Below are 25,898 nucleotides of genomic sequence, written 5' to 3' on the forward strand. Positions count from 1 at the left end.
ACACACTAAACACATTTGTTTGACATAATTGTCATGAGATCTATAGTTTGCAAACTGGGTTGTCTGTGAAACAGATATAAATTTTCCAACCCTTGATGGTTGCCATGTCTGTATTCTATACTTTGCCTTGAAATCTACAATGTACAAGGTTAGTTGAAACAAGTGTATATAATCATTAGAAAGACCTCTGTTTACACTATATTTTATTAATGGTTAATTTGAAATTGGCATACAATTTTCTTTATAGTTGTAATTGCTGTTCATATTGTATCTGCTTTACTGACTATAGCATGTATGGCGGTTTTCTTTCCTGAATATGATATATTTAAATTGTATTTAGGTCTTAATACATAATTAACTAAAATTGAAAAGTATGTTTATTTTAAAAATCAAACATGAATGGTTTAATTTTTGCAAGTTTAACTTTTCATCCAAATTTTAAAAGGTTATAAACAAGATGACATGTAAATAACTATATTAATAACTGTAAAAATAAATATATCAAAATATGAATTTTTAATTGAAATAGTAGAAAAATTCAAAATTAATTTCTTTTCTGAAACTACATCTTTTATGAACATTCTTATAAATTGTAGCCAATTTTGTCCACTAGTTTTAGTTTTGGAAATGAAATATGATAAGAGTGATTAGTGAATTAGTAGTAGCAAGTCACAGGGTTAAATGAAACACCTTTGGACCAGTATCCTGTTCTCCCACTATCACCTGACATTGGAGTTAATGCCAATAAGTTTGTGGACCAAATACATTCTGGGTTCAGAATGGCTTGAACCCCACAAAATATATAAGCCCTTGTTTTGCTTTACCATCAATCTGAATTTCCTGTTTTGGACTTTAGCAGCTAAATATTCCTCTACATCAGTGAGGTTTGTATCTTAATACTTTCGTCATGTTTTTCCAATTCTTTCTGCCTCACCTTATCCTCTCTTCTTCTGTTCATTCATTCATTTTTTATCTGGAGCCCTTAATCATTTCCCTGAGAGGTTATCAGTGGAGCATATCTGTCCACTCTAACCCTCTCTCTCTCTCCCAATCTGTCTCCTAAATTGTTGGGATCTTTAGGATTTGGATGCCCTTTTGTATCATGTCTCTCTACCCCTAACCATCTTATTAGACTTTTGTTTGACTCGCTTTCAAAAGGTAAGATTCTTTGCAAACCTTCCTAAATCATTATAATCCAAAGTTGAATCTACCCACTTGCACAGTTCTCTTTCCTCATTGACTATATCTGACTCAACCTCCTCCTCCTCCTCCTCTTTACTCTCTTTTACTGGCTTCTACTTCATGAGTCTCCAAGGTCAACCTTTGATGTTTTCATTGGTTGTTCTAGTACCATTGGCAGTGCCAATTATAGTGGTAGGAAATGGTCCAGTGGGAGGGAAAAATAGTATCAGAAGAAGTGAAACAGGCTCTAAAGCAGACCTAAACATAAAGATGCAGATGTCATTGTAATTTTTTTCTCATGGCTAGGGAGCTTAAACTTTATTATATGCCCTCAATTATATCTTGAGGGCATATAATGTCTTGGCCATCCATCATGCATGCAGTATGAAAGACTGATTTTAAACAGCAAATAGTAGAGATTATTAATTTTAGACAGTCAGTGAGTTTTATAAGAACCCATAAGAACACAAGAATCCATAAATTTCACACCTTATATTATTACAACATAAATGTCATCTCCAAATTTTTGGCCATTATGTAACAACTACAAAATTAGTTACAAATGCTAAAACAGTTTTAAGATATTTATAATAAAATATGTGATATTTTAAATTCAGATAAAAATACATCTTAATTACCATATTTTTCAATACTTATGCCTTGTGTTCCTCTTGCTCTCATTGCATCAACAGTACCTACATATAACAAAAACTACATTTATTCTTTTTAAATAAGTGTACTTTGAAATAAGCATTCAAATTTGCAAAGATGCAGTTTAATATAAAATTTACACTAATTCAAAATTATACTGATTGCAACATACAAGTTTTTTGCTAAAACAAAAACATTTGAAGTAATCAAATAAACACAGAAATATTTCCTCAATCATTGTTCAGACTTTGCCACTTTCAGAAATAGTTAATTTCAAATACACACCTCTTCTCTCTCTCTCTCTGTACAAATATATGTATACTTATATATACACACACAAAACAGCTTTCTCTGACATGTTGATTGCCAAGCCAACCTTAGCTCCCATTCAATGCTTTCAACCAGAATATGATCAACATCACTTCACTGAAAGTAGTGTAGAATGGAGGGTGTGCTTCTTTGCGATAAATCTGTAAAATCTCACTCATTAAAATTTAGAACTAAACACTTTAATTTCTATATCTGTAATAGTCAGAATACAAAGCTAAAAAGGAAGTGAGTAAAAGGGGAAAGCATCCTTTTAATACAGAAAATTAGTGATATATGAATATCAAAGCCCAGTATAACTACCAATGCAAAAACTGCCCAGGCTTGAAAGTTTATGGAAAATAAAAAGATGAGACAAATGTTCCCAAAGTGAAGTCCATAATGGAAAAAAAACTAACATAACTACATGACAAACCTAACTGGTGGCTTAGAAGTAAGATAAGAATGGACAGGTTAAAATTCCTAGAATTCAGAAGAATAAACTGGGATATCTACAAATGTCAAAGACAGACCAGTGCATGAAAATTATGCTTGTCTCAAAGATGTACTGGTTAAATCAACTATAAATAAAGTATCTCTCTTTATAGAGTGACAATACTAGTTTCCTATATATTTCAATAGTATGTAGTACCTTGGATACTTGGAATAATAAAAAAAATAGTAAAAATTGGAAACACTAACTTTGGTTAGTTGATTATTTTCATGAGTTGTGACACTAATCAGTTATGCTGAAAAATCCTGATTTAACAGAAAATAATATTCAGAAATCATAATGACAATATTTTAATTACTCTGATATTTGGAATAATTGAAAACACTAATGATAAGAACCACTAACTACAGTTAGATGATTATACAGCAATCATTGATGCTCATGGGTAATCAATTAATTGCCCAACTTCAATATGTGTGTGTGTGTTAAAAATATATGGAATGAGACTAGATTTTATTTGGTAGATTATTTTGAAAATTAAATGAATCTATAAACATTCCAAAAAAATGACAGACAAAATCTCTTTTGAAGGATATTGAGCACAAATAGCATATAGTGTACTGAAAAAGCTAATAGGTTCTATTGAAATCATCATAAGAGATGATAAAATTTTTCAACAAAGTTGTTTCAGTCAGAGACTTTTTGCAATTGAAATATTAGCTCATTGCTCACATTGGGGTGAAGTTACCTATCCAGACCAGCATGACTCGTAGAATGAAAAGGAAGAAAAAAGGTATTTTCCTTACTTAAAAGTGTATTTCTGATACACAGCATGCCTATTATAGAGATTTGCATGCCACTAGACTTGAGGCAACTCCCACTTAATTTCACATGAACTGTAACATTGATGATGATGCCATCATGTGAAAAAAGCCCATCAAAAATAGGGTGTGTGTGTGTGTGTGTGAAATATCTCAATACCCAATAGTACCCCCTATCAACTTGCACTCTTGGTAACTTCATTCTTTAGCAAAGCAAGTAAAACAAAGGTGCACCAAAAGTGGGAAGGATGGGTGGGAAATGTAAGGAGATATATATTGGTAATACACTTTCAGGTAAGGAAATTGTTACATTCTGAGACAGTAACTTCCCTCTTCACACAAAATAGCCAGAATCCCATGTTGTAGTAGTGGAGAGACTGATGCAAATGTTACTTGAACCATAAAATGTGACATTGAATGGCAGAAGCTTCATACAGACACACCTATGGGATATCACATTTTATTTCATCAAGGGTATGCTCTTCATTCATAAATGAAAGGAGGAAGAGGCAAACAAGCCTCCTGTATGCAGGGGTGAGCAGAATGAGAACATATTCATCCAAGTACTTGTACATAAGTGACCAGATAACCAACAAGTGTAGTATGGATGGAGCATGTTCAGACCTACCTTGTGTGCACACCTCAATATTACCATCAGACTCTACAGAACAGGCTCCAGCTGCAAGAGGACATTGTACTCGTACTTTTGTGACTTGTATATCATGTGCACACATTAACTGAACTGAACTGAACAGACAATGCTGCATGCAGTACAGTTACATATACTGTATGCTTATGATAACCTTATTGAAGAGATACCATTTTCAGGATGAGAGCACAGTATCATGGTATGTGTTCACCTCAACTCTACTGAATAGACTTAACATAAACTTCTCTGTAAGAGAAGGGCATAAGAAGCACAAATGAAAAATATAAGGGGTGACCAGCACTATCTTAACAGCATCACCATCACTGCAATTATCATTATACTGATACTCTTATGTATAGCCCTACTTACTGAGCCTAGCTAGTGAGGATTATTCATGGTTCTCTGTACCAACAGTTAGAAATGGGCAAGTGCCAAGGGTCTTCAGTTCTCTGCTCAAAAAGTAATGGAAAATTGGCATTGGGGAGACCCAAAGAAAAGTGTACAGATTTCCATCAGTCCTTCAGTTTGATATCATAAACAGTGCAAAGGGTAATCACAAAACCCAATTCATTAAAAGACAGCAAGTACAAGATAGAGAAGTGGACAGAACATTTTTCTGGTGCTAGATTTTTTACATGGTAGTCCAGACTAATGAGTGAATGCACACACACATCATAAAGATATTTCAAGTGGTCTTGCAGAACACTCCTCCAACTGGGCACACATAGATTCAGGGCAGATGGTATGCAACCCTTCCATTATCTGGACTTTTGGCAAAACACTTCTATACACCCCTCAAAAATAGTACAGACAAACAATTACAAATCAAAAATTAAAATGCTCCCATAGCAACCACTCTACCAACAGAAGTCCTGGTAATTTGCAACCTCTTTTTGACACAAACTCAATGCAAAACATAGGTTGTAAAATGTTACACCCTAACTATGAGAGGTTTGTAAGTGGAGGGTTGATTTGTAGTGTTGAAAATATTTTTTTCTTTTCTTCTGTGATAGTCTGAAATTTATGGTATTAGGTTCATGCTTTTCCTCTCATCTTAAGCTTTAAATTGATGTATAATTTAGTTGAGTAGTGTTATTAGTTCTTACACTGTGTGTTTAGATCATCTGAAACCAACTTCATTAGCATGTGAATCCAAATAAAATAATTTGCATTATTAATTAGGGTGGTTTGTTTTGAATTTTGTGCAAAGCTACACAAGGGTTATCTGCACTAGCCATCCCTAACTTAGCAGTGTAAAATAAGAGTGATAACAGTTAGTCATCACCGCCCACTGCCAACTCTTGGTCTACTCTTTTACCAATGAACAGTGGGATTGACCATCACATTATAATGCCCCACAGCTGAAAGGGCAAGCATGTTTGGTGCAATGGGGATTTGAACCCGCGACCCTCAGATTATAATGTATACACCAAGGAGCTATAATCACCTAAAGTTTTCTTTGATTAGTCTTATTACCTTTGAATTCAAGGTATCTTTTTCCTATATTCCTTCTTTCTAGGATTTTAAATCTAGGAAATCTGAACAAAGAGATGGTTGTTTTCTAACACTGCTTAGTTAATATACAGTCATGGTACATTTTCTTTGCCACTACCAAAGAACAACAAAAACTCTTGAAAGAGAACTAATAATTAACTGTATAGCTTCTTTTCGAAAAAGTTGTAAACTTCTAGATTTCAGAAAGACTTTTACATTATCATCAGGAAAAGAAATCAAACCTGGAAAAATGACAAACAGCAGCAGACAGTTCACTCAGAAGCACCAGAATGGTCCCAAGATCATGTAAAAAAATAAGTTCAGTCTATATGAAAGCAAATATCTAATCATAAAACTTATCAAGTCTGTGGGAAAAAAATCTTTAGAAATGTTCAATAAATTATGAAAGATAAACATTTCTGCACAAGAACTGAAGAATAACTGTGGGTTGAGAACTATAGGCAAGAATCAAACAAAGAGAGGTTTCAACAGGTACAGACGCTAAAGTATTGTGTTCATTTTAAAGCAAAATTGACAAAAAATGCATAAACAAATTTCAGGTTAAAGCAAACTCTAAAAAATAAAATCAAAATGGCTAACGAGAAACAAAATACTTGAACATCAAAAACATACACTAATGCTTTCAAAGATAAAATGATAACCTTTAATAGTGCACATTAATTCATTTTAAGCATACACTACTACAAGAAATAAGAATATTATGTGAAGGATAGTCTTATTACAGGTCAGGGATTAAGAACATGCAGCTCATAAGCCAAACAATTCTTTAACCTATCAAATATAGCTCTTGAATCATTTAGTCATTCGCACATACTGAAAAAAAAAGCATATTAAGTAACTAACAGCATTCTCATAATTTTATCATTTATTGACTCATGCTATCTTGCTATTCCTTTATATCTACCTTCCCTCTGCTCTTATTCATGTTTCTACTGAAGGAGAAATCTTATTAAAGCAATAATCAACTTAGATTCCTTTTTGATTTTTTTATTTTTGATTTTTTTATTCACTCTTTAAGATACACATATTATGTGTGTGTGTTTGTATACATCATATGATTTCCTGCAAAATTATCTCTGAAATAGATTTACACCCATTTTAATAAAACTTTTCTCAAAGGAAATTCTTAAAATGTTAAAAGGAAGCAGCAAAATACAGGCTTAATAATGACATCTTGTTTGAGAAACCTAGCAGACACAGATAATGCATTTGAAATCAACAAAGCTTTAAGCTTAAAATTTGTAGAACAGTTATTTCACATGGACAATCATTCATCAGTTAGCTACTTAGGTCTACGGCACAATAAACATAGTCAATATGATTTGAAAATGTGTTAAAAAAAATACAACTAAAAAGCTACATTTTAAAAGAAAACATGAAAAAAAGGGCTTGCAAACATTTTATGCACTAAGATATAAACATGTTCTCAAAATCCCAGTGGCAAGTAACTGAGAATATATACACCAATATCACTGGTACCAGCAGGAATAAGGATAAGCAGCCTTGCAGAGTCATTAATAACAACTTACCATTTGCTTGTGTTAAAAAAGTATTTAAAAAACCAGAATACTACATAGTTGAAATAGTTTTAGTTGTCCTAGTCCTTAATGTTACTAATGTTTATGTAGTTCACAGTATTCTCCTTTTATGGAAGGTACAGTTAATACTAATCAGCAAAAGATTTTACATGATGTAATGCAATTACTACAAAGAGTATGATTTTTAATTTTTACTGTTTGTTACATTATGCATCATATAATTCTGTTCTTTGTTAGAAATAATATATAAAAGTGAATGTGTAATCAAACCTAAAAACTTATTGTAGTGCAGTAAAAATATCACAAAGAAATTTAACTGGTAGCTTTTAACATAACATATCAAATTATACAAATGTTATCACCACTCTTGAACAATATATAAACTTACAATACTAGATTGAATTATATTATTCTTATTATGATATACCATAATCAGCACTCAATTCTACTGACTGAATTTTTTTTCCACTATTTGCTACGATATCTTTGTTTCTGTGTTTAATCCTATAACAGTGCCTGAAAGAAACAGATATGTGGTTTTTGAAAGCATTTTTCTATTTACACAAAAAATAAATGGGTGGTGGAGTTGGCTAAAAGTTAATTGGGGAAAGATGACTTACTGAATTTTACATATAAAAAATACAGTAACAGTTAGTTTATTAAAGAATCAAAACTATATAAGAGCAAAATAAAATTTATAACAGTACTCTATACACATTTCTCCTAAAACAAGAGTAATTCTTGTATGTTTAGGTATAAAAGTACTCACAAAACTGTTTGTATAAATGTAGTGATTTTAAAGGGTGTATGAATAACACAAGTTACCTTCCTAAACCTCAGAAGATCTGATCTGAAACAGCAGTAATTAATGTTCACATTGGCACATGAATGAGATTTGTTGTTTTGTGCTTACATTAGCACATATCTATCAAATGTGACAATTTGTGATTAGTAGAGCGTGACAACTGATTACATTCACCTATTTGATTATTAATATGGATTGTCAGAATAACCAAAAATACTCCTATCAATTAAGTTAAGCAAGTTTAAATTAAATAAAAATAATAATGAGACACCATAATGACAATATTTCAATTACTTAAATACTTGGGATAATCAAAAACAGTAATAACCAAGAATACTGATTTAATTAGTTGACTAGTTTCATAAAATTAATTAAATCACATTAATTATTTTACTTGACAGTAACTGTTGTATTTGATAATATGGGATAATTTATATTTACTAATTTCCCATGTTTACAACATAACCATCAGATTTTAAATTAATACATGAATGAGCTATACCAGAACTTTAATAATTTTCACAGATGAGGAATTTATAAAAAAATCCTGAGTGAAAAAAAAATTGCAAGTTTTATGAAGCTAAATGCATTTTTCAAGCTATTAAGAAAATAAAACATGAATAGACAATTTTAAAGAATACCTCTGCTTTTACAAGAATATGTGTTGTACTTATTGTATCTTCCACAATTGCCATGACTTAGCAAAGTAAACAAAGCAATATGAATTGATACAGAACACAACAATATCTGACAGTAATTTTCAGTCAAAAAAAGAAATCTGATAATATAATTGAAGAGAATGTTGCAGCTGTGAAATCTTTTAGCAATGAAACTTCAAATTTAACAGCATACATTTGTAGATATTATCCACTGTTGATGAAAAATGAACTTTTTCATATAAAAACAGTAAAGTTCAATCTTCATCCAATAAGTATTGTGACAGTACCATTGCTGATACAAGCTTTAGCAATCAAAACTGAAACCAAACAACCTAATAGATAATCATTAGTATGTCTGGGAATGTGAAAAATACAAGTGAACATCACAGAGGGTGAGTGATGTTTCAAGTGGAATGACCAGATTCATAGTAAAAATGATTTTAGGCATTATCTCATTGTTGAAAGTAAAGATTGTCACCACTCTAAATCCAATATACACAATTAACCTTCAAGAAAGAAGTTTTCAGAAGTAGTAATTCCTGAGATGTACTAGGAAGTTAAGCCAGAAGTCTTGAAAAGCCATAAGGTAGCCCATCACATATATTTCAATGATATAATTTATCTAACCTACAGTGACACAGAATTTAAGAAAGATTAAGACATACGAAATTATACGAAAAAGATAAAATAAGTACCTAGTAATAGCATTAACATATTACTGATATTTTATAATTGTGTTAAAAATTATGCCTGTTTCAATATTTTGGTGGTAAACCTTATAAGATCAGTTGCAGTATTTAATGCCTTAAAGATCCATTATTTTTAGAGGCTGCACTGATAAGTGGTGGATAGACATTAAGATCCACATCATTATTACAGTTACATTCATAGATGTAAGCTACAAATTGGTAAATTTTGTACTCCAACCACACCCACTCCCAGAAAGTTACACGTGGTACTCATAAACACTTAGCACAGTTCAGCAAGTAATAACTTTGTGAAAGAAAAGCCAACAGTGATTATAGACTAGTAAATTTTTTTAATGGTAAATTAAATAATAAAAACATTTAAAAAATTATCATCACAGGCAAGAATACAACCTATCAAGTTTACAAAAATTCATTATTGATAACAAAGAATGGTGATTATAGACATTTACATAAAAGCTCGAATTATTTGACAAATTAAATATGTAATAAAACAAAATTTTGAAGTGAAATTGCAGGGGACAAAAATAATTTGGTGGATTTGATTAGCATAAACTGCTAATCAGTATTTAAATTGATTGGCAATTAGCATATATTGTTCAGTATCTTTTTAACACATTATGGCAACTAAATCCAACATTTAAAGTCTTAACCCTTTGTTAAGACATCCATATTTTAATTTTAAATAAGTTTTAAGTTCTTAAACAGGAATTAAATAAAAAGATCTTAAATTTCTCCTAGTGTGGAAAATATGCTTTTCTAGGCATCCCCTCTTCTCTGACGTATTTACCATCCTTCCAAGAAGTATGAAATTTAATATAAATTACTTCTTATAGTATTTTAATCACTCAGATGAAGAAAACTCTTCTTTGCCTTCAACAACTAGAAAATCAGACCCTTCTTGCCACACTGTCACATTCTCGCTTTCAGGATTTGACAACAACACTTGTTTACATTTAATGCTATATTATTTTTAAGCACTAGAAAGCTAAGGTTTTCATCTAATCATACGACATATTACATTATTTTGTTTTCTGTACAGAAAAATGTTAATTCCTATTTTAATACAAGTTTTCTTCTCACACAAATTGCTTGGTAAGCTTGGATGAATTTATAAAGGCTCTTGTTGGGGAGATAGAAAGCCAGAGAAACTGTGGTAATTATTGGGCATTGCCTACATTTTGCTTGTTATTATTCAATGTTATTTAGGGCATTATTTAAATAAACAAACATTTAGCAACTACTACCATTAGCATAAAAAAGTAGGGTTAAGTTTCATTGAATCAACAGCAAAAGAAGCCAAGGTACGTACTTTATTTCTTGTTTCTCAGGCACGTTCTTTATTTATTTTTATGTAAAAATAACAAAAAATTAAGAATATAAAACTAAGTTAGTTAAGGTTAGATAAGACAAAACAAATAATAGTGCTATAATAAAAATATTGATCAACCCAGGCAAATAGCTTAGCATTAAATCTGAAATAGTATTATGAGTAGGCTCCTGCATAGGCTGGTGCCTCTCCTAGAAACGTGGAAAAAAAAAATATCCAGGGTCCCCAACTTTGGCCTTATCTCCAAGAGTAGAGGAATTCCCTCTGCCCACTACCCAGCAACTGAAAAATGAGTGTATTAAAGACTTCCTGGATCCACCAGTAGAATTAGGGGATGGGAGATAATGTGCATGGGGGTGCCCTGAGAAACAGTGCTCTGAAAACAGTGCAATAGGTGAACAAAGTTTGCTAAATTTCTTAAGGCAAACTGATCCTGAATAATTCAACCCAATGATTAGCAGGGATGAGCTTGATCTGCTTATGCTTTACTCATGATAGTCCGTGAATAGCAGTCTGGTATAATACAGCAATACCATCCCAGTCAGCCTTCAGGTGGAAAAACTCATTCCCACAGATCCTGTTGTAATCTATATAAAGTATATTGAAATAATGGTTGCTAGTAAAATATGCCAATTCAGACTGAGGAATGATTCACTTACAAACATTGGAGGATTTACAAAATTGACACAGACAGGAACAACTGAGAACTGAAGAACTGAAAGCCAATGTTCTGTCTTCTTGGGCCTGATAAACAGATGGGACTAAAACCCTCAAAACACTGGGAGGATTCTCTTCCTGCCCTCACACCAACAAAAAACCAATAGCCCTAGAAGGTAGAAACACTATCGGATGGGTGGATAATTATGGTGAAGATGTGAAGCTGAATGATCAATGCTGACCCAAGGACCTGTAATGTCCATGAATTTATGAGATTTATCACACATTCAGGAATTCTCAGGACTGAGATCCCACAGATCCCAAAGGCATAAAATTGTCACAGACTCCACTGATGTTGTTCTGATGGAGTGGCAGAACCTTTATCCAGAACAGATTCTGTTCATATTCAAAGGGACTGAAGGGCTGATGTCAGGGGCCTAAATCCCCTGTAGGATCCAAGGAAAGTTGAGACATTAAGAGAAATGAATATAGAAACTGACAATTGAACCAATGTGCATGTTAACTACAGTCCCAACTTGTCATCAATAAATGTGATGATCCTTAGTCTATCTACAAAGTTTAGAGGGATAATAAATAATTCAGCACCATATACAGGATGACACAAATTCTGAAAAGTTGTAATCTATTCAGTTTAATTACAGACTTAATCCAGCTATAATCCCAAATTTCCAAGAACAAATGCATTATTTGAGAATTGAAATATGTTTCCACCTTGTGGTGGTTGGCTAAATCACATATTTCTAATAACCATGGCAGACAAGACACACCTATCCCTTCATGTAATTGAGCATTAAATCTTCTTGCATAAACTGCAATATTCCAGACCTTTCATCCAGACTCAAAAAAACTGCAGAAAGACTCAAAACATAACACACTTGATGGACCAACTGAAGAAGCCCAAGGCAGCTGCTCCCAAAGTGGCATTCTGAGAAGCCAACAGAATAAAGGAAGATACAGGAAAAAGCAAATCTAAATCCTTTCCAAAATGTTCAGGATCACCTCAATTGCAACCTCAAAGCCAGCTGGAAGAACAGAATTGAACAGAATGTATGTTTCCATTGCAAAATACAAATAAAATCACTGACAGACTTAACTGAGAGCTACCAATGCCCAATAAATGTGGGACAGCCAACACTATTTTAACAGCCAAATATGTCCTAATTGTACAGCCTAACTAAGCTTCAAAGGCTTTCAAATTGCATTTGCTTTTTGAGCTGAAGTGGTAGGTTTTCTATACCAGCTGGAACCTATCTTTAAACAATAACATTGCCACTTCAAGTTTACACAGCAAGCAATGAACTTGCACAAGAAAGCACATACCCATCTGTAACTTCCATATTAACACTGGCACCATCTATTCCAAAAACACTCAGTTTCTTGTCACTGATCTGTACATTTTTTGTCAAACTCTAAAGCAATGTTTTCGGTTGTACTTAAGCTTCTGGGAGCATGATAATGATTTCATTCAGCTATGTCTAAAACATAATTCACTACCAACAGCTACATCTGTTCTGCAGTCAACAGAAATGTCAAAACAGAAACTGTTTCTGCAAATGTTTTAATTTCATCACCAATGACAGCAATAAATTTAGCACATACTATATTATTGTCACATATTTTAGATGTGTTCAAAACATTGTTTATGACAGCAATCCACAAAACTAAATTTGGTGAATGGCAATTTCTCCTAGTGCAATCATATATGCAGCATTGAATTTCATTTTTAGTTCTCTGCAACTTTTTTCTGCATTGATTTCAGTGTCATAACACATCCCCTCTAACTTTTATGCTTTGACCACACTTTTTCAGTATTTTTTAAAAAATGTTCCAGAAATAAAATATTTCCTTGCAACAGCTGGCCACACCTTTTTGCAAAACTAGCAATACAATTTCTGTTTTTCATTAAATAACTTAGTTTGGCAAAGGTTTTTCCTTGTGTAAATGTAGGCTCCTGCACAATTACCTGCAAATCTTCAAAAACTTGTAAAACTTACAGAGACTGTATCTTCAGCTAATGCATATTCTGTAATAAATGTGATACATGCAGGAGATAAGGAAGAGAAAAAAGTTGATATTCTTTCGAATGATTCTTATTACACTATACCATTACCACCAAACCATACATTGGTTTACTGAAGACAGACAATTCATTCTTTCTTTCAACATGGTTTGGCAAAATTTAAAATTTTCTGTCTCTACTTTTTTTTATTTTTATTCAAGACCCTCAACTGTTTTTTCTAGCATTTGAGATACATTTTCAATAAAACAAAAAAACATTCCCAGGTACCTTAGCAAACAGGACGGTTAGACTTTGGAATGAGAATCTTTCAAATGTGGTGAAGGCAGTAAACTAAAAGAAGTTTAATAAATATTTAAAGGATAAGAGTTTAAGTTTAGTGGATGTGATAGCTTAAACAGACCAACAGGTCCATTTTGTTGTCCCCTCATCTTACTAACTTCATAATATAGCACACACACAAAAAACAAAAACAACAACATTGAGATCATCATGATTTTAAACCTATCCCTTCCTTCCTAAAATCTTGACTCAGAACTATTTCCAGTAAGTCAACACCCTTTCTTAGACAAGGAAAACCAAAACTATACAGAGTATTCCAAGTGAGCTTAACTAATGCAACAATTACCTCTTTTGCCCTGTAATTGGTATGTTTATAAATACACCATAAAACTATAATAACTTTACAAGAAGCAACAGAACACTGCTTTGATGGTGACTTATTCACCACAATACCAAGATCCATTTTTCCAGTCAGATTAAGTTTTTTTTTCTTTTTCCCCCATTTATATTTATGACTTAAATTATGATAACCCAAATGCAACACTTTGTATTTGCTATTATTAAAGTACATTGCTAAAGTATTTGTCCAAACTACTAACTGATCCAAGTTGTGCTGTAATACCTCAATAAACATTGAAGAGTTGTAAATCATTAGAAAACCTTATTAACTTACCAATTATATCCCTATCTCTATCATTAATGCATATAAGAAGGAGTAAAGGTCCATACACAAACTCCTGAGGTTTACCACTGGTAACAAGGGACCAGTTTGATTAAACTCCATTAACAAAATCCTTTGGTTTCCTCCCAATCACCTTAAAATCAAATTAACTAGCCTTTCCAAATGTTTGCCAATGTAATTTTCTTAGCTAAGTATGAAGAATCAAAATTATTGTTTCTATTATTATTTAGTAGCTGCTGACAATTTAGTCCATTACTGAATTATTTAAGTGTAACTAGAGATGTAGTATACATTATAATGTTGTAGCTGTAGTACTAATAAATAATATCAGTATGCATCAGTGAATAGAGAATTTCAATGTTAGATTTATCTACAATTTAATCTATAAACTTTGAAATAGCTTAATCTTAATTAAAATGTACAAGTATTGCCTAAGTACATTTGCAGCATATTAAACAATACTAAAACTTCAACATAGTTAGAAATAATTTAGGAATAAGTGATGTGGAATTAATAGGATGCAACAGATGCTAAGAATAAGTTATACTTAAAAACCATGGGATTAAAGAAACTTTCAAAAGACAAAAATAAAATACACCACACTTAGATATAGCTCTAAGGAAAGTTTTACTATTAAATTATTAGAGAGAAAATCAGCAAAAATAAATAATACAGTAAAATGTAATAAATAGATCTGTATCCTATAGCCATTACAGGTTAAAAATCTGATCAGAAAAAAATTTTAGTAGCTTTCAAACAGATTTAACACAATCATTTTCAAGAATCAGTGATGTCGAGAAACCCACTTGTTGAGAAATTTATATGCAAAAACGGCTCGTTTGGGTTGTGAAAATATTTTACATAGAAGAGCGAACAACGTTTCGACCTTCTTTGGTCATTAATCAGGTTCATTAAAGAGGTAACTGACGGGAAGCTGATATGTTTGAAAGGGTTGTTAATATAATTATATATATATAATTATTATATTTATATAATTATTATATATATTATATTTATATAATTATTATATATATTATATTTATATAATTATTATATATATTATATAATAAATAAATAAAATTATATATTCAAACATCTAATACCGCCCTCTACATTTCGACACACAGTTACACAACCCCTTTCAAACATGTGGTCAGCTTCCGTCAGTTACCTCTTTCTTTGTGAACCTGACGATGACCAAAGAAGGTCTAAACGTTGTACGCTCTTCTATGTAAAATATTTTCACAACCCAAACGAGCCGTTTTTGCATATAAATTTCTCATTTTCAAGAATGTAAAGAACATGTATGTTTCATTATACTGATGTTACTTAGAAGCATTATATGGACATTAGCACCTAGTTTGTGTTTAAAGGTTTGTTTGCTAGCCAGAAATTCAAAGATATCTGGTCATCCTTTAAGTAATGTCTGATTTGAGGTTCAGAAAAAGAGAAAGGATTTCAAATACTTTTAATGTTATTTAATCAATAATGTACATTCCATTATTATTAATTACTTCCTGCCAATGATTCACAAGCTTCTGAATGTCACTTCTATAAAATTCTTGTGGTTTGAAGGAAAAGAATGTAGAAAGGGTAGTTTTGACATTTTCATGTGTTTCACGCTCTTTTTCATCAACGTAGGTCTGCAAACTTTGGAATAGATGATAACCAGATGGGCAAGGTCTATAGAATAAAGAGGATGTGGAGGTTTTCCCAGTCTAGATCTTCAATCTTTGCAGATATGATCCTTGTTGTATGGGGCCATGTATTATCCTAGTGTAACACAACACCTTTATGAGTGAACAAAAGCAGACCTCTTTTCTTTCACTGTAACAATGAAGCGCTCTAACTGTTGACAGGAGAAATCTGATGCATTCATTACATTGAGTTGCAGCAACTCAAAGTGGATCACACCAACAATATCCCAAACACTTAACAAGACTTTTCTAGAGTGGAGGTCCATTTTAGACTGTGCTTTAGTTAGTTTACTTACACTGAGCCATTGTCTGCGACACTTAACATTTTTACAAAATATTAATTTTTTTATATACAGTCACTAACCTGTCCAAAAAATGCAAGTTACATTCATGAGAGTGCAAATGTCCACTCTTGGTGTAAGGTTGGCTTCTGTGAAATCATGGGGAACCCATTTTCCACGTTTTATTACCTTTCCAAGCTGTTACAGATGACAGTGAACTGTTGAATGGGTTGAATTAAGCTTCTGTGCTAGTTCTTCAACTGTTACAACACAATCTTCATCAAGTTCAGCCAGCAGCAAGTTGCCATTTAACTCAACATGACCAGAATGTGGTGCATCACTTGAACTGTAGTCACCTGATATGAACTTCTGAAGCCACCTTCAACATTTTTTTTCATTGAGAGACTCTTCACCATAAATACCTAGAATGTTTCATGTAGTTTTGCTGCACTACTGCCTTTTTTAAACTCATAAAGCATTATATGCCTAATGTACTCCTCAAACACATCATTTTCATAAGGGTTTAATTGATTAATGATCTAAAAAAAGAGTTGTATTAGTTTCTTTCAGTTGTCTGAACATTTTCATACACATCCTACTACATATTTCAGTCATTAAAACCTTCTACAAAGAAATGATGATGCACTTTCTGTATTAAATTTTTTGGACATTACTTATGGGATGACCTGATAGTTTAAACGTATTAAGATGGATCATAAAACATTCAGGTAGTGTTAGATTTTCTTTTTTCTTATTGTTATTGAAACCACTTTATTTTAAAATAGTATTCAAAAACTAAATGTAACTCATGAAAAAGAATTTGAACTTTTGACTTAAGTAATAGGCTTTATACATAACGGTACCCTTTGTGCATTGTAGCAGGCTATAATGGTGAAGCACAAGGGGACATGCTACTGGATGCATAGTTTCAATAAAATGTATTGAATGCTTACACACAATAGAATTTTTTTTTAATAACAGATTCTTTTAACATCTGTGTTGTTTCTCTATGTTTTGTTATACTGTAAGATTGTTATTAATTTTCTATATGAATTGTTACCGTTACTCTGTTCTGGTTCTTATCAGTAACTGTTATTTATTAATTTGTCTGACACTTTTGTACAAGACAAACATTTATTTTATCAACAGTGTTATTAAAATACAACTGAGAACAACAAAGTATTGTAACTTTTTTTTGTAGTTGGATGTTTATATCCATTTTTTAATTAAAATGGTTAATGTTACTCTCTTATGTTTACCATTTATTTATTGTTTACAAATGTTTAATTATCAACAATTTTACATTAAAAAGACTACACCTGCTTACCTGCTTGAAAAGGTGGTTGTTAAATAAAGATTTAAGACAGCTGTGGTTCTTTTAAATAGCTACAACAGGGTGTTCATACAGTGCAAGTTAACCGAGTGTGTAACTATAAGTACTGCACATAGCATCAAATACATTTAACACTGCACTTTTTAAAAATATAAAAACATAACTGCTGTTCTATGTAACATATTTTAAAACTACATGTGAATATAATACTTAAGTTGATTACCTATAAAACAAAAGGATTAACTCCTAACATAAAGTGAGTCACAAGTAAATTATGCAAGGTATTATTATCACAGATTTGAAATTAAAATCTGCCTTTTGTTATAGTCCTACTAGCATCCTAAAACATATTATGGAAAACCAATGTATGTTATTTTTCATATTAACAGTACAAACTCAACAACAAGGCTATTATATAAATAACATTTTAAAAACAGTTCTGGCTGTGTACCTTATTCTGTACAATCTTAACAAACACCTGTTGTAGTATGTGTGGCCACTATGTAGATAACTGACACCTGCTACTCAGCTTACAATTTAAAAACCCAATCAATTACTACCTAGCCACACTACAAAGAAAGTTAGTAAAAAAATCTGTACTGGGCTTCTAAAATATATTCCTGCTCTTAACGGCAATACTTTACTCAAAACGGGTAACTCATAGCATAAAAAAGCTATACAGTATACCCTGGTTTAAAAAATTAAAAGAAGTTAACATGAACTAGTTAGATTTCACAAGTGTTACACTTGTAATACCAGTGCCACTACTACAGTTGCAGTACTAGTATTGTAAGTAATTGCTAAATTCAAAACATAATACGATACTTAAAAAATACCGAAGTTCAAAATAGTTATTTTACAATGAACATATGAATACCAAAAAGCATAAAACTATCATGAATAAAACAAATTATATTTGCATACCTGGAAAGATTGCTGGAAAAACAAAAGTCGGTGTACAAACAACATGTTCAGGCGTAGAAGTAGAAGCCATTTTACATTTTAATTATGCTGCCACCTAATTTTGTGCGATAAAAGCTATGCAAATTTATTTTGACATTTCGATCTTATATGGCGCAATTATAAAAAAAACCTTTATATATTTATATAATAATTCGTTACGTTTTACAATGTATATTTCCAGAGCGCTTTAATAAATATGGAGAACTACATATCTGAAGTGGTATTGGGAAGAATTTGCACATTTGATAGTTTATCTGATTTACTCTAGTCGATCAAATACATAACGATTTTATTTATATAAGTTTCAAATTGTAGAAGGAGAAATATTTATCTGTTTATTTTAAAAAGATCAAACTGGTGAGTCGACAATAAGTCTGCAGGCTTGTAATACTAAAATATCGGATTTAGATATACACAAAGGCAGAGCACAGTAACCCATTACGTGGAGCTGTGTTTAACAAAAAACAAATAAAAGCTTCAAAAGTGAAAGTTGACCTTCTTTTTTATTATTTTCTCTCAATATTTGAAAAAGAAAATTGACACTATTAAAAAAAGGTGATAAACGCTGATGAAGTGGACTAATTTGAACAAAAGTCACTGATAATGAAAATGATAATTTTTATTTGTTATAAGATAATAGTAATATACATACTATATTTTTAAAAACAATATTGTACCCTGCTGGTACAGTGGTAAGTCTGCCGATTTACAACACTAAAATCAGGAGTTCGATTTCCCTCGATGGACTCAACAGATAGCCCGCTGTGGCTTTGCTACAAGAAAACAAACAAAATTATATTATTTACGCGGTCCATCAGAGTTTTCGAAGACCAGGGGAGTAGATCCTGGGGGTGATGGAGGGTATACATTCCCCCTTCATTTTAGGTGGGGGTATGGTACATACAATCATCTCCCCTACAGTTTTGTCTGTTGAATTGTTTTATTGCATCACAGGCCTACAAATTGTGTGGTTTGTTTTTGTGATTCTCGTGTTTTAACCAATCGAATTATATAATTAGGCCTAGATATAGGCTTTTTCAGTAGCCGAAATATACATATTTAATATAGGCGTGCTTCTAAGCTTTTCGATCTAAGTTATAGTTCGTAACTTCTAATCAGTCAGTAGGCCGAAGTATACATCCAAGTATCGTCGCAACAAGATTACTCTGTTACTGCATTTTACAGCTTTCAGGTTCACGTAATCATAGATTACCAATTTGCAATTTGAACAGTCCACATAAGTGGTTGCAAAAATCATCTCCCCCCATCGGGTGTAAAAAAATCTACGCCCCTGTCGAAGACAAAACTGTTCAGTAGTATTTCAGCCATGTGATATCCATAATATACATCGCCAATAATGTTTTTCAATTAATACTAGAGATCAACTCATTAGACAGGCTGAAATACAACAAACATTATACTGGTGATGGTGCGAACACATTGTGTAGGCGAGAAGAATGATGATAATTAATTACATGTGGCATAAGACGTTAGAAAGGAAAATGTAGAACATAAAGAGCTGAAGAGAGAATGTAGTCTTAGAAATATAAGTCTAATACGAATATCTTATTACAAGTATAATAAAGATAATAATGGTGTGTTTTCATAAGTTGTTTTTTATTTTCATGATGTAAACGTCTTTTGCTGGCTAAGAATGATTATAATCAGTAATATTTGAAAATTCATGATTTATCAATAACGACTTGCATAATTAACGACTCGCATAATGACCTGTGTTCAGTCTTGGCTGAAGTAGTTCAATATATGTATGTATTAAGAATCCTTGATCAGAATGTTTCATCATTTAAACTACATCTCATTATCTTAAACTATTATCCTTGTGCTATACGTATGAGAAACACCAGATAAAACTGTTTGCCACTGTCTTTGTTTTTGGTGATTCTTCTATTAAACATTCACTAGCGTCAAAATTGAAACATTCTCTCAGAAATAAGGAAAATAACAAGTATGTTGTAGTTTTAATAACATTCTTCAGGTAATTCGTCACAGATAACCTCATATTCATCAATTTTTAACACTGAGGTTAAATCTTGTGTCACCATGCTCTCATTTCTTTCCTTTTTTCTTATTATTATTTATTACTATTCTCTATATGCGACTGCTTCATTTATTTTAATTTGTTAGAACGTCTGTAAAAAACTCCATGTAATGTTTACAACATGCACATGATGCTACATATGTGTGTGTTCATTTACATACATATTGTTTATATACAGTACCATTATTCTTCATCAAGTACTCAAGACGTTTATAAGCAATAATAATAATAAATTATTTTACAAAAATTAAGTATTATGTAGGGATGGCAATGTCAAAGGTACCAAAACTAGGTAGGGATGAATACACAAAACCATACAAAATTTCCTACATAATAAGCCAAGTCTTTCCGAGAATTACTTGAAGTTACAATTATATGTTGAGTTCGTGCAGTTGCATGAATTCCGATTTGAATAGCCCGGCATGGCCAGGTGGTTAAGGCATTTGACTCGTAATCTGCAACCCCCTCACACCATACATGCTCCCCTTTTACCCGTGAGGGCATTATAATGTGATGATCACTCCCGCTATTCGTTAGTAAAAGAGTAGCCCAAGAGTTGGCGGTGGGTGGTGATGACTAGCTGCCTTCCCTCTAGTCTTACACAACTAAATTAGGAACGGCTAGCACAGATAGCCTCCGTGCAGATTTAAGCAAAACTAAAAAACAAACAAATAAACAAAAAACTAACAGATTTAGAGACAAGTGTTTAAGCTGACTCGCACTATATAGTGGCTAATAACTATAAGGTACGGCCCGGCATGGCCAAGCGTGTTAAGGCGTGCGACTCGTTATCTGAGGATCGCCGGTTCGCATCCCCGTCGCGCCAAACATGCTCACCCTTTCAGCCGTGGGGGCGTTATAACGTTTCGGTCAATCCCACTCTTCGTTCGTAAAAGAGTAGCCCAAGAGTTGGCGGTGAGTGGTGATGACTAGCTGCCTTCCCTCTAGTCTTACATTGCTAACTTAGGGACGACTAGCACAGATAACCCTCGAGTAGCTTTGTACGAAATTCCAAAAACAAACAAACAAACTATAAGGTATTGACTCGGTAATTACTGGCTACGTATGTAGTGATTTTTGTATGGTTTAAATTGGTTTTGTGTATTTACCCCTATCTTATTTCTATACTCATTGACATTCCTGCCACTGCATCAGACGTAATATTTGCCAAAAAACAAAAAAAAAAAAAATTTTATTGAATAGATTGATAAGTGAACATTTGTTTTAGTTTTATAATTCGTTGGTAATATATATTGTTAACACCATATGAGTTTTTCATTTTTTTTCTAATTTTAGATTGCATTCGAGGCCAGAGAAGTTAAAAGAATTCCTCCAAGATAGTACAAATACCCGGAAAAGCACTGTACTAATATTAAAGTGTTGATGTTGTTGTTTTGAATTAAGCACAAAGCTACACAATGGGCTATCTGTGCTTTACCCACCACGGGTATCGAAACCCGGTTTTTTAGCGTTGTAAGTCCGCAGACACACCGCTGAGCCACTGGGGGCATTATTAAAGGGATACTTACATAACCCGCGACTTCTAACTTCACCAACAATTTTCTGCAGGTTCGTACAATCGCCTCCACTGTGTGTTTAGGCAATATCAATTGACAGGAAGGATGTCATACAGATCCCAGACCATGAAGGATGATAAAGGCATGCACACACACACACACACAGGCTCAACCACACTGAAATGTAGATACTGTTTAAGGAGGATTCGATTCCCCTCGGTGGACTCTGCAGATAGCCAGATGTGACTTTGCTATAAGAAAACACACGCACACACACACACACATTATAATGTATTTTTTTAATAATTAAGAAGCTGATGTTTCAAACTTGCACATTAATAACATGTACATAGATCTGTCGGTTCATAAATTCTTGTTCTCGTTGATACCTCGAATAGTAACTTATATTATTTTTTCTTCCTTTCTTTCAGTATTTTTTGTTTAAATAGTTCTGGCAAATATTATGCTTGTGCAATCACAAACATTCATCACATAAGAAACTTTTGTGCTGCTATCTAGAGAGCAGAAATGAAACTGTTAGTTATGAAATGTGGAAATAACTTTCCTGAAAGGGTGCCGAAGGTTTGGTTTGGTTTGTTTTGAATTTCGCACAAAGCTACACGAAAACTATCTGCACTAGTCGTCCCTAATTTAGCAGTGTAAGACTAGAGGTAAAACAGCTAGTCATCACCACCCACCGCCAACTCTTGGGCTACTCTTTTACCAACGAATAGCGGAATTGATCGTCACATTATAACGTCCCATGGCTGAAAGGTCGAGCATATTTGGTGTGACAGGGCCGTAGGTCAGCCTGGAAATATTACCTTTTGTAACCACATTCACTATATATTCATACAGTCAATAGTCACTAAAATGATGTCACATAAGGGATGCTTAATTTTGCAGTTTGTATTGTCATGCCATGAATTAGGAAGAGAATTATGCATGCTGTAGGCTAGCCTACGACACAGCCTGACATTTGAACTTCGAAAGCAAGAAATAAAATAATTATTTTCTTTTGAAACAACACTTTTTGCGACCCTACAGAAGTATATCTGGTATATACTTCTTATAAACTGAACTTAGAGCTACGTAATAATTTTCTTTTTTATTATTTCTCCACAAAAATACGTGCGGTAGAAGAACAGAACAACATTACTGTTGTGGAAACTGTAAACATTCGACAATAGCATTTATATGATAAATGAGGCTGTAACTCAACTTTAACAACTATTTGTAAACATCATAGGGTAATAGACTTGAGATAACAACCAATTTTATTCTCGGTCCATCCCTACGTACTAAGCATTAGATTGCTTAGTGATACAAATGTATCTCTGAATACATTTTTACTTCAAGTGGGTTTCTCGTCATCACGGCTTAGTGATACTGTTTATTGGATGGGTTTAGAGACTGCTCAACTATTACACAAAAATTCATTTTTTCATCCAAATTGTACTGAAAATTTAAATCCTGGTAACACACATGTACTATCTTGCTTTTATCACAATTAAAACCCATCTACCAACAATTAATTGCCTAACTCGCTAAATGATCTAAATCCTTATGTAAATCGCCCCCCAGTGGCTCAGCGGTATGTCTGCGGACTTATACGCTAAAATCCGGGTTTCGATACCCGTGGTGGGCAGAGCACATATAGCCCATTGTGTAGCTTTGTGCTAAATTCAAAACAACAACAACAACCTTATGTAAATCAACAGCATTTTATTCACAATTAGCAACTCACAAGACTTTAACATCATCAGTAAATTTAAATAATTTATTGAGAATTCCTTCTTCTATGTTATTTCTGTAAGCCAAAAAAGTCCAATGGCTGAGAACTGAGATTCCACTTGTGACATTAATTCAGTTTGAGTGAGCTCTTTTTGTATCAGTTCTTGCTTTTTCTATCTACCCACCCTTCTATCTAGTTTGCTAACTTATTTCCTACATCATATAGAGATAATTTCTTTTAAGGTTTTTATATGGCACCTTATCAGATGCTTTCTGAAAATCCAGGTATAATAAATTTACAATCATATCCTCATCTAAATGAGCAATAACTTTTTCAAAGAATGTCAAAAGGTTTGTGAGGCAAGATTTTCCTTTAGTGAAATCATGTTGACGATACAATTAAATTCTAAACTTTGCTAAATTAATTTGCATAATTTAACAAACGTTCCAAAACTTTTCCCTCAGTCGATGCAATAATAACTGGTCTATAATTACTGGGATAATTTTTATTGCCTTTCTTAACAACAGGAATTACATTAGCTAGTTTCTAATCCTCTGGTATCTCTTCACTACTCAGGGACTGACAAAAGTAGTGGTAAGTGGTTCACATACGCAACTTTTAACTTCCTTCAAAACTATTGGGCTCTTGGCCCAGCATGGCCAGGTGGTTAAGGTACAAGACTTGTAATCCGAGGATCACAGGTTCGAATCCCCGTCACACCAAACGTGCTTGACCTTTCAGCTATGGGGGGCGTTACAATGTGATTGTCAGTCTCACTATTCGTTGGTAAAAAGTAGCCCAAGAGTTGGCGGTGGGTGGTGATGACTAGCTGCCATCCCTCTAATCTTGCACTACTAAATTAGGGATGGCTAGCATAGATAGCCCTTGTGTAGATTTGCACGAAATCAAAAAAAAAACATTGGGGAAATACTATCTGGCCCAAGAGCATCATCGGTTTTTAAACTTCCCAATTTTTTCTTAATCAGCACAGAGTTAATGCAGTCATTTTATTTGATCTCGTTTCCATTAGTCAACTGTTCAAGATGTGAAATAATGCTTAAATTTTCATTTGTAATAACCGAAGAAAAACTAAAAGTGAATATTCCAGCCGTCTCATAGTCACCAGATACTAACCTTCCTTTATCATACCTCAAGCGTTCTACCGCTATATTAACATTTGGTTTATCCTTAATGCATTTTTTAAAAATCCTCATTGTTAATTTTATATTTTCAGCCAACATTTTCTCGTACATCTTTTCCCTAATTTTCTGTTTCACCAACTTTCTTGATTTTCTATCATCGTCTAAATTTCCTTTAATACCAGTTAGTTTAAATTTCTTGGGGCATCGCCTAACGCGTAAGGCGTGCGACTCCTAATCCGAGAGTCGCGGGTTCGCGCCCGCGTCGCGCCAACTATGCTCGCCCTTTCAGCCGTGGGGGTGTATAATGTGACGGTCAATCCCACTATTCGTTGGTAAAAGAGTAGCCCAAAAGTTGGCGGTGGGTGGTGATGACTAGCTGCCTTCCCCTCTAGTCTTACATTGCTAAATTAGGGACGACTAGCGCAGAGAGTCCTAGTGTAGCTTTGCGCGAAATTCAAAACAAACACACAATAGTTTTCTAAAAATTATTTATTACAGATTTCACAAACAATAAAATTTTACACCAACATGAAACACGTCAAAATGAGCGTAAAGTAAAGAAAAAAACCTAAAATATACGCATATATTGAAAACGACTGAGGTGTGGAAAATGCTTTAGCGACTCTGACAGTTACTTTGAATCGAATCGTGAAAGCAATTTTTATTTGAAAAGTTTGACCCAAAACTAAAGTTTTTGAGGTTAATGCAATCGGAGTGTTCAGAAAATCATTTTTATTTCGCTTCCACATGTGATATAGTTTTGGAATGATGAAATGAATAAATAAAAAACTTTGAGGGCCACATGATGGCTGTTAGAATGGCAGCAAATAAAAAGGGAACCAAGGACGGGCAGCACAAAGTTAACAGTTGATGTGGAACTTTGATCCATCATGGC

General features: G+C 33.0%; 1 protein-coding gene across 3 annotated transcripts in view; it reads right to left on the minus strand.

Moving 5' to 3' along the window:
* The window catches only part of LOC143249175 (uncharacterized), a 58,920-nt gene extending 40,151 nt beyond the window's left edge, over positions 1 to 18,769 (minus strand). The window contains exons 1-2 of one of the 3 annotated variants that reach the window (XM_076498653.1): positions 18,512 to 18,769; positions 1,821 to 1,877 (exon numbers count right to left, since the gene is read on the minus strand). In XM_076498653.1, the coding sequence (XP_076354768.1) occupies positions 1,821 to 1,877; positions 18,512 to 18,581 (127 nt within the window). In that variant the 5' untranslated portion in view covers positions 18,582 to 18,769. The remainder of the gene's footprint in view (positions 1 to 1,820; positions 1,878 to 18,511) is intronic. The other 2 variants (XM_076498638.1, XM_076498645.1) reach the window with 2 other exon arrangements.
* Positions 18,770 to 25,898: the final 7,129 nt, after the last annotated feature.

Source organism: Tachypleus tridentatus, chromosome 1 (assembly GCF_004210375.1).
Source record: "Tachypleus tridentatus isolate NWPU-2018 chromosome 1, ASM421037v1, whole genome shotgun sequence".
NCBI classification, from domain to species: domain Eukaryota; kingdom Metazoa; phylum Arthropoda; class Merostomata; order Xiphosura; family Limulidae; genus Tachypleus; species Tachypleus tridentatus.